This window comes from Physeter macrocephalus, unplaced genomic scaffold (assembly GCF_002837175.3).
Source record: "Physeter macrocephalus isolate SW-GA unplaced genomic scaffold, ASM283717v5 random_1094, whole genome shotgun sequence".
In the NCBI taxonomy this organism is placed as follows: Eukaryota; Metazoa; Chordata; class Mammalia; order Artiodactyla; family Physeteridae; genus Physeter; species Physeter macrocephalus.
In genome coordinates, this window is record NW_021146525.1 from 1 (window position 1) to 10,905 (window position 10,905).

A 10,905-nucleotide genomic window follows, 5' to 3' on the forward strand; every position below is an offset into this window, starting at 1 on the left:
TTTTTTCATTGTCTGTGACTCAAACCCAGGGTATCTCTCCTCCAACAAAGATGCAGCTGGTCTTTGGTGTGTGCTCTGGGACTGCACCTGATGGGAGAGGAAAGATCCTGTGTTCCAGGGCCCTGGGTCTGTGTCGGGACCAGCAGGGTCACGGGAAAAACAGTGGTGGAAAAAAAAAAAAAAATGAGGGGATGAGGTAGGCAGGGGGAGGGGAGGAGAGGTGTGCCCTCACAGAGATGGGGAGGGGAGGCACGCCTGCCTGAAACCTAGGAGGCCTCAACTGACACCTGACACCATCATGTGACTTTAGACCAGTGACTTAGCCCCTCTGAGCCTCAGTTTCCATATCTGGGAATTCAGATTCCTGCCCTACCTCTCTCCTTGCTTGTAAAACTCAAATGAACCGTAGGAGATGAGAAAGGGCACTGAAATACATATTGACAATTCCTCACTCATGTAACAGGTCCTCACTGGGCATTATGACTCCTGAATAAGACGGTTTGGGGGGAGGGTGGCAGGGTGGCAGGACCACATCAGTGTCTGTCTTTCCGTAAGCTCAGATCTCCAGCAGCTTCCCTTCCTCTTTAGTCATGAAAGATATTACTGATTGTGCTTTCTCTTTTAAACTCTCATAACCTCCTGACAAGGTAGCTGCAATCATTTCTTCTCCTTTTCGGATGCTTAATGAGCTTAAGCGACTTGCCGAAAGTCACACAGAAAATAAATGATGAACTGGGATTAGAACTCAGGTCCATCAGTTTCCAAAGTCTATGTTCTTAACTCCTACAAGGCACCATCTTCCAAGGCTCCCTTCCCATCCACCCATTCATCCATCTGTAGATCAACCCATCCATCCATCCATCTGTCCATTCATTCTCCACCCATTTCTTTATCCCACTATTTACCCCTCCCTCCATCCATCCATTCTCCACCATGCATCCATCCATCAATACACTCATCCATAGATCCAGCCATCTATCCATCTATCCACCTACCCATCCACCTGTCCATCCACTTATCTACTCATCCATTCAGACTCCCTCCCTCTCTCCCTCCCTCCCTTCCTTCCTTCTTTCCTTCCTTCCTTCCTTCAAGCTTCCTTCCTTCCTCCCTCCCTCCCTCTTCTCCTCTACTCTAGACTAGGGAGGTGTGAGGCAGATTCACCTCTATTCTGGAAGAATAAGTCTGCATCTTCAATTCTGTCACTCCAGTGTGGGTTGACGCATTCCTCAGACAAGACTTGAGGCTCCTGGGACACATTCTGTTTCAGTCTGTGGTGGTAGCCCATCCCCCCTCCATCTGCCCCATCTCCTTCTGGGTAGATGAAGGTCCCAGCAGCCCCCAGGGAGATAAGACTAATGTCAGTGACCCCTCAGCCCTCTCATGTTCCCTCAGAACTCCTGAACACATAGAGAGCAAAGTTCAAGGGGCTCCTTAGTCTCAGCCTTCTCATCTATGAAATGGGGATCATCTTATCTCCCCCAGAATCCCTGGTCCCTCTAACACAAGCTCACTGCCATCCTCAATCAGGCTGCACTGAGAAAGCCCCCATCTGACATCAAGCTTAGTTAGTCCTTTTAGAGAACTGAACACCTGCATATGCACAATCACATTTAATTCTCATAGGTATCTGAGAGGTGAATGTTACTATCGTTTCCCTCCCATGCCCTCATACCGATTACTGTCTTCTGTGTGCCAGGCCGGTCTTTACCAAAAATACAGGTGATTCAAGCACCTGTATCAATTTTTCCCTACCCCCATACCTCCAGGACTATTATTTATTTAATATATTTCATTTTAAATGACCCTTTTTTGACACAAGTAAACATATATCAAAAGAACCTTTGCATCACTTTTACAAACGGACAGCAAATATCATCTGCTATAAGTAAAAGGTATCCATAAACAAATTTATACAATGAGCACAGTATAATAGCCTGCTCAAGGCTCTGGGCTGGTGGCCTGTTCTTCCTTTGCTACAAAGAGAGATTAGTAAGTGTTAAAGACACATTAGTATCCAACAAAGACTTTCTCCTAGCTGGAATCCGTTTCTTAAAAAATGTCTTCTTATGTGTTATTTCTCCCAAGTCCTTATAAACCTTAAATTATGTGTAAGTCCTACATCTGGGGAAACATTTTGCTCGTATAATTACACACATTGTCTCATTTAATCCTTCACCAACTTCAAGAAAATAGGTGTATTAGATGAGGAAACCGAGGCTCAGAGAAGTGAAGCAACTTGCCTGTGGTCACACAGCCAGTGAGTGGCATAGCCTGGGATCAAACCCACCGGCTTTGGGGCTGCCTTGTAAGGGGAAGATCGGAAGGCAAGTAGGGGGAGGGGCTTCTGCTAACGATTCCTCTCCTCTCTGCCTTTGGCCCTCCTGACTCTCCCCGCCCTCCCCATCTCTCTCATGTCCAGCTGGGTTGCCTTTGAGCAGTCCAACTTCCGGGGGGAGATGTTCATCCTGGAGAAGGGCGAGTACCCACGATGGGACACGTGGTCCAGCAGCTACCGCAGCGACCGGCTCATGTCCTTCCGACCCATCAGGATGGTGAGTGGCTCCTGTGCCGGGCCTGGGGGATTAGTGCGGCAGGGCAGGAGCAAGCGTGAGGTCTGATGGCCAGGAGAGCAAAGGAGTCAGGTGAGCAAGAAAAATAAAGAAGGAATGGTGGGCAGGGAGGCGCAGCGACCTCTGAGTTGTCCAAGGGCAATGGCTCTTGTGCTCAACAATTCATAAGGCACCCTTGATACACTCATCGTGTGTCCAGCTCCTACTAGGAGCCCAGGGCAAATGGAACCTAGTTTTTTCCTTCTCTGCTGCTGTCAAGAGTGGACTGAACCTCCCAGTTGTTGTTTTCCTTGACTCTCTTTGTGGAATGTTTCTAATTGCTGACTGCACATTAGACACTCCTGGGAGCTTCGAAAAATCCCAAGGTCCATCCAAATCATCAGACATGCAGGTTGAAGCTCGTGTGATAGCTGAAAAGAGGGATATTGTAGAAAGGCACCATGAAAGGCACCTTATCCTGATGATAAGACTATATACTGAATTAGCCCCTTTATAATGTTTAACTAAAGGAAGTAGCATAACTTCAAGAAGACTCAAAGCCAAAACAGGTGGAGTTATCACCAAGCCAATCACAGGTTTTTTCTAGAATTATTTTGATGACGATTCATGAACCAGCCACATCTTCACTCACCAATGTTCGTGTCTGTTGGTAACCAACTTCTGCCGTCTGAGATGGGAATTTTCGTGAAGAGTTTTCATGCATGTCCATTTGGGGCTATCAGGTGCCCACAGCCAGCTGTTTTGGCCTCACCAAACTTATCTTAATGGATTATCCATTCCGCTTACTCCTAATGTTTTTCTCAAATCGAGGCTGAATCATCTGCCTTCATAAAGGACCCTTTGCAAGAATTCATAGAAATCTCTCAGTCAATGGTCCTTACAAGGCAGTCTATGTCAACGGACCTTGTTTGGAGGAGCGATAAGCTAGGGCATTTCCAGTAGCTTCTAGAGCCTTGCTGTCCAATATAGTGGCCATATATGGCTGTTAAACACTTGAATCTTGGCTAGTCTGAATGGAGATGTGTAACATACATGCCAGGCTTTGAATACATAGTAAAAAAGAAAACTAAGAATGTAAAATACCTCATTAATACTGCCACGTTGGCTACATATTGAAATCATCATAATTTAGACACATTTGCTTAAATAAAATATATTATTAGGAAAAAATCCCTGAGGGGGAGGGAAAAAACAGGAGCTTGGGATGAACACACGCACACTACTATATATAAGATAGATGACTGACAGGGGCTTACTGTATAGCACAGGGAACGCTACCCAATATTCTGTGATAACCTATATGAGAAAAGAATCTAAGAAAGAGTGAATATATGTATGTGTAACTGAATACCTGAAACTAACACAACATTGTAAATCAGCTATACTCTAATAAAAGTAAAATATTAAAAAAAAGAAAAAAGAAAAAATTCCCAATGCCTGGACCCCACCCCAGACCAATTAAATCCACATCTCTGGGGCTAAGTCGCAGGCACTGATATCTTTTCAGGCCTCCTAGGTAGTCTCTGGGTAGCCAGGGCTGAAAGCCACTGGTCTAATTCCTCCTCTGTATCTCTGCCACCATCCTAATGTGGCCCATCTTCTCTCATACCTGGGTGGCTCCAACTCCCTGCCAGCTGATTCCCTGACTCCTTTCCAGCCCTCTCTCCTGGAAAGTTAGAGGGATCTCTATCTCAGCCATCTTGCACCTACAGTCATTCATTCAACCACAAACACATTGATGTGTTTCTGCCAGGCTGTGTCATAGGCTCTGGGTGTGCAGCTGTGCTTGGGACAGGTAAGGTCCCTGCCCTCGTGGGAGGCAGCTACTGAAAACCTAATCACAAAAATCAATGTGTAATGGCGAACAACTGTTGCACGTGCTGCACGGGGGCCATACAGTGTGCTAGGAGAGGGGAAGAGGAAACCGGGGCTCTGATGCTGGGGAAGAGGGGGTGGGAGTGGTCGGGGGTGATCAGGAGAGACGGCTTGCAAAGGATGGGAACTGAGTCAGCCACGTGAACAGCCTCCCAGGGAACAGTTAGGAAAGAGTTCCTGGAATGAAGATGGAGTGAGTGGGACCAAGGAACTAAAATAGGGCCATTGTGGCTGCAGCAGAGGGAGTGGGAGGGAACAGGGTGCAAGATGGGATGGGAGGAATGAAACACTTCTCTGGAAGGTTCTGCCCTTCGCTGGCTGTGTGACATTGATCAAGAACCTTGACTTCTCTGAGCCTCTGCATCCCTGATCATCATAATAAAAATAATAAATTTGCTTGGAGCACTTGGTGTATGTATGCCAGACATCATGCTAAGTGCTCTGTATGGATTAACTCCAGGAAGTAGAGGCGGACGCCCCCTTTTCCCAGACGAGGAGGGCGCTTCGAGGCTGGACAGCTGCAATCCTGGGCGAGTGCCATGGTGGCCTGAGCAGACTCCGCTCTCTCTTTCCATACCCAGATGGCCCTGCTAAGTCACTTCTCTTTGCCCCATTCATACTTCACAGCCCTGACCCAGTCTCTCCTTCCCCAGGACGCCCAGGAGCACAAGCTCTGCCTGTTTGAAGGTGCCAACTTCAAGGGCAACACCATGGAGATCCAGGAGGACGATGTGCCCAGTCTCTGGGTCTACGGCTTCTGTGACCGCGTGGGCAGCGTGAAGGTCTCCAGCGGAACGTAAGCATCCCTCCTGCGGGCCCTCATCCCCTGCTTCAAGCTCAGACAGATTCGGACGCCGTTCCCCTTACAGGGTGTGACGTCAGACATACAGGATAGGCCCCGTCTCCTCCTAAATTCTCTCTGTGCCAGTGGCTGGGATTCCACAAAGAGAGCTTCATCCCACTGGGGAGTGGAGTCATTTGTTGACGAACTACATGTCAATGTGAACAGACCTAGCAAGTTGTTCTAAAAAGTGGGAAGACGGAGCGAATAGGGGCTTCTGACCCTGTATTTGGGTTGGAGGAATAATTAAGTACAAGGGGCAGAGTTGACCTGAGTAGATGAGTCTGGATGTGTCTAGGGAAAGGGAATATTCAGGGAAATCGGAGCCTCTGGGGACATGAGTATAATGACATCTGAGAGGTGAGACTGTGTAATGAAAGGGCCTTAACCCCATCACTGATGCGCTGTGGGACCTGGGTGAGCCACATGCCCTCTCTGTGACTCAGTGTTACCATCTATACAATGGGCTCAGCAGACTCCTTATTCCGAAGGACTCCTTCTGCTCTGAACTCTCAGGATTTGAAGCTTTCAAAACAGAGCCCCACGTCCCCATGTCCATGAGAACACAGGGAAGGGCCAGATACCTGAAGGAGGTCACTTTATCCATCCCCCTGCCTCCAAACAACCATGCCAGACACCCCTGGTCTCCTCTAGGCAAATGTAAAGTGTCTACCTCTCCACCCCAGACTCTTTCTGAGCTCTTGTAACACCGTCAGGGCTCTGACCTTTTTCTTGCTCTTTTCTCCTTCCCTGAAACCCAGTATCCCTGCGTTCAAGCAATCTGAAATTTACTAAACATTGCCTGTGAGCCAGGCTCTGTGCTCAGCTCACTGGGGGAGGCAGAGATGAAGAAGGGCCAGTTCCTGCCTTCAGGGGGCTTACTCAGTCTAGCAGGGAGATGTCAGTACACCTGTGAGATGATGTCCGACCATAATAGGTAAGAGATGCTCCCCACAGGAGGTCAGAGGAGGAAGGAAGGTTTTTGGGACCGGGGTATGTGTGCTGGAGTGGAGGGCGGGTCCGAGGCTTATCTGGCAAGGCTGGAACTTAAATCAGACTTTGAAAGATGGGCAGGGGGTCTGGGAGAGGCCTGGAAAGACCCTCCCAGCAGAGGCAAGGACAGAATTAGAAATAAATCATGGATAATAACTGGTATTAAGTGCTTACTGTGGACCAAGCACTGCCCTAACTACTTTCAATGAATAGTTATTGAGTCTTTACAACACACTGATGAGGCAGGTATGTCATCATGCCCACTTCACAGATAGCAAGCTGGTGTTCTGATAAGTCATCTATCTAGTAAATGGCAGAGCTAGGATTTGAACCGATTTTATCCAATACCAGAATGTGTGTTCCCAACCACTACATGCAAATTCACTTTCATACAAAGGAAACCAGTTTTTGAAACAAAACTCCCGTTTCTTGTCTGCCTCATTGCTAACCAGTCCCCAAGCCCTCTCTTCACTCCCTTTTATCCTGTTCTCTGAGCTCTGGGTCACCACTTTCAGTGGGATGTGTATTAACCTGCCTACCATGTACATGTAACCCACTTAGTGAGTACTTTAGATGCATTTTCCCATTTGGCCCCCAAACACCCTAATAAACCAGCTCCCATGACCATCCCCACTTTCTAGAGGAGAAAACTGAGATCTGTCAGAGAGGTGAGATCACTGGCCAAAGCCAGCAGGAAGCCAACAGGAAGGGGCAAAGCCAGGACAGAGGAGCCCCTGGTGAACCCAAGCCCAAACCCTCACAGGTGAGGGATGGAGAGCAGACTGCGGGGATGGATGGATGGATGGAGAACTGACTGGTCCAGGTGGGGGTCCAAGTGCCAGGTAGTGAGGCTAGCCATCTCCACGCTGTCCTTGCTTTCCTACCAGCTGGGTCGGCTATCAGTATCCTGGCTACCGCGGGTACCAGTATCTCCTGGAGCCTGGTGACTTCCGGCACTGGAATGAGTGGGGAGCCTTCCAGCCACAGATGCAGGCTGTGCGCCGCCTGCGTGACAGACAGTGGCACCGTGAAGGCTGCTTCCCCGTCCTGGCTGCTGAGCCCCCCAAGTGAGTCTACACACCACTCTTCTCTCGTGGCCCACCCTTCCGGAGGCTCATCTTCCCCATGCAAATAAAAGTTCCTGAAGCCAAAATGTCTCCTGGGTCTGTGAACAGATGGATACCTCAAGGTCCCCTGTCATTGCTGGCATGTGACTTCCTCTGTCTTGATAATTATAATAGTAATCAAAACAGTGAGCACTGCTAAGTTCTTTACGTTCTCTTAGTGTGTATTTTGGACTACTCTAGGAGGCCGGTATTATATAATTATTCCTATTTAACAAGTGGGGACATTGAGGCTCAGAGAGGGAAAGTGACTTGCCCAAGGTCACACAGGTGCCAAGTCAAAATCTGAACCCAGGCAGTCTGGTTCCAGAGCCGCGCTCTTAAACAAATCTGTGTTTTCAAATTCTGCTCCTTCAGGTACCACTCTCCTGATTTTTGCCTTTTCTGCTTACCACCTGTTTTGTTAGTTACTTGATATTTTTATTTAAATAAATAATATTGTGTGCCTAAATGCACTGACTTGTAAATAAAACTTGATAACACTACAGGATGTGGAAAACAGGCATCATATGGCATAGATAGAAAGCAGTCATATAAGTAAATACAATTTAAAGAAGGCCAAGTATTGAATTCTCAGCAGACAGCACCGCTTGCTGAAGGTTTTAGCCTGCAATCTGCTCGCTCTTTGACAAAATGGGTGAGTAGCAAGAGTCAGAGAGAGGTCTGAAAGACATGCTTGCCCAAACTGAGTTGTTTCTCCCTGATTTAAAGAAGAGTAAAAAGAGGTTATTTTCTTGTATCTGATTTAGTGTTATTTAATCCTGGGTCCAAGTTCCACCTGGAATAATCTCTCCTGCTACAAATGGCACATGCCCTGCTCTGGAAATCTACATCAGGCAGTATTGACTCCTGAATCAACAAGTAGCATTGATTGATGTTATTAACCATTAATCTATGCAGGAAGCCTAGGGGAGGTGTTGCCATGGATATCTTCCTGGAGGAGGGGATATTTGAAGAGGGCCTTGAAGGATGGAGCAGGAGCTTGCTTGGTGGTGAATGAGGGAGATGACATCCCAGGCAGAGCAAACAGTATGGTACCTGCTACCCCATATGGCACCTTTGTGCAAATGATAAAAAGATGCTACTTCCTCAGGACATTTGACTGCCATCTGCCAGAAAGTATTGGTATAAATCTGCGATGTCTACAATGTCATTATGGTACCCTTGTGCAGTGCCCAACCTGCACAGCTGTACTTGGCAGCCGTGGAGCACCATGTGCAAAGGCACAGAGGCTGAGAGAGCTTGTGGTGGGTCCAAGCTTATTAAGGTGGGAGGAGTAGTTTGATGTTTGTGTGGGTGGATGTCGGGGGTGGGAAGGGAATGCTAAGTGTGGCAGAAGAGGAAGCTGGGAAGAAAAGTGGGGCCTCGTGACACCCCGCTCCGTGGTTTTGCTGAGCTTCAAAGTTGAAGCACCACCTCAGATCTTACCCTCTGGGACATGCATTTTCCATCTTCCTCCCACCCTAGTTCTCCCAGCCTCCACCCTCCAATTTGACCAGCATCTTGTGTTAGAAGACAGGCTGTCTTGTCTTGGATCAGAAGATAGGATTCCTGGGTAGGAATCAGGAGATATGGGTGTCAGCCCTGCTCTACTGCTAGAAGCTACCAAGTGTTGGGAAAAATCACTTCCATTCCCCGGGGGCTTATTCTTCTCATCTGTAAAATGACAGCTCCAATGTCTATCCAGCCTCAAGATTCTGATGCTGTGATTCTATGGTTCCAAAGTTCTGTGATTCTCCAAGATTCTGTAATTTATGTCTAAGTGTCCACTATTCTCTGATTCCAGTGTCAAGCTGCATAGATTCCCATCCTCGGTTCCTAAGGTGTGTGAGTGCAGCTCTAAAATTCTACTGTGGTGGAATCACACAAAACCAACTTTCACATTTCTTCAATGCTAAGACTTCATCGATGGCAAGATGCCCCATGATTTTATGATTTGATAAAGAAAAAGAGAATTACTATCCATTCAAATATAACACAGCTGCTTTCTGATCACTTAGAATTTTTATTTTATCCTTATTGAAAGAACTATTTTAAACTTATTTAGACATAACTTTTTCAGTGTATCAATCTTGTGAGTCCTATAAAAGAAAAACACAATAGGGGACTTCCCTGGTGGTCCAGTGATTAAGAATCTGCCTTCCAAAGCAGGGGACGCGGGTTCGATCCCTGGTCTGGGAACTAAGATCCCACATGCTGCGGGGCCTGCACGCCGCAACTACTGAGCCCGTGTGCCACAACTAGAGAGCCCACGTGTCACAACTACAAAGCCCACGTGCTCTGGAGCCCGTGTGCCACAGCGAAGAGCCCACGCGCCACAACTAAGACCCAATGTAGCCATAAGTAAATAAATAAATATTTTTTTTAAAAAAGAAAAACACAATAGACATCCATCAATGAAGTGAGTCCTTAAATTTCTTTGCATTCATAGCCTAGACCTTCCAGATTGCTTTCAACTCAAAGCTCTTGATGTCCTTATTTTCTCACAGGTGTTATATAAAAAATATGCATGTTAGCATTGCTGAAACAATATACACACTTGGCAAAACAAACCAACATAACTTGGAAGAAAATAACAAAGCAATTATTTTATATTTAATTTGTTTTATCCATACATTTATGTAACTTTTGCTACTGAATTTATGAATAAATAAAACACGGTAATAGAAAACAGAGAACAAATAAAAATTACAAGCAAAAATAAGTAACAAAGATAAAAAGGAACAAGTAAAAGAAAAGAACATCTGAAAGGGCCAGGAGTGTGACATGAGAGTTATAAACCTATTGTTCCTTCCGTGGGTCCTAGTTCCAAAACGTCTCTTGAAATGTGAGCATCTCACCACCTGGAACAGAATTTCAGAGCTTAAAGATGTCACATATTTGCCTCAAAACAGAAACTTTCAGTTTCGACTTCATCAGGTGCTCAGCAGAAGTGATGATGGGTACGATGCTGGAGGATAGCAGTAGAGCTGGACTTGACTGAGTGGCCGTGGTGCCCACAACCTTCTCGGGGGCTTCTCAGCGCTGTTTTGATTCTGCATGAGTTCTGCTGTAAACGCTGGCTTCAGGATGCAATGCCTGGGCAAGCTGGGACGTCACCACGTTTCCACGCTAGATCTCAGCTCATGAATCTTTGAGTCTCAGGCCTTTGGGAAAATAAAGCACCTTGGTTATGGAACATCATCTCGCACCCACAGTGACCGGAGGCAGCCCACAGCCTTTTGGGCATAGAGACATGGACACAAAGTTAGCGGTGTGTGTGCAAGAGCAGGATGGGGATGGGAGGACCACCTGAGGCGTGGTCCCTTTTGTGCCGGCGCTAGATGGTGATGGATACACAGCAACTGAGTTTTGGGAAAAGAGCATGGTGCCAGGGTGCCCTGAGGAGGTTCTAGAGAGATGAGCATATTTTTAGGGCCATGTTGCCATGACAGCCAGTCATCTGGATCAAGAACCCAAGATCAGGGTACTTTGTGAAGCCTGGGTACCCAACTAGGAA

The 10,905-nt window shown here is 47.0% G+C and overlaps 1 protein-coding gene across 1 annotated transcript; it reads left to right on the forward strand.

The window, feature by feature from the left end:
- The first annotated feature begins 2,410 nt into the window (after window positions 1–2,410).
- Window positions 2,411–7,427, forward strand: CRYBB1 (crystallin beta B1). Its single transcript, XM_028486738.1, has 3 exons — window positions 2,411–2,555; window positions 5,102–5,244; window positions 7,170–7,427. Exons 1-3 carry the CDS (start codon window positions 2,415–2,417, stop codon window positions 7,351–7,353), a joined length of 468 nt encoding a protein of 155 aa, XP_028342539.1. The 5' UTR covers window positions 2,411–2,414; the 3' UTR covers window positions 7,354–7,427.
- The last annotated feature ends 3,478 nt before the right edge of the window (window positions 7,428–10,905 follow it).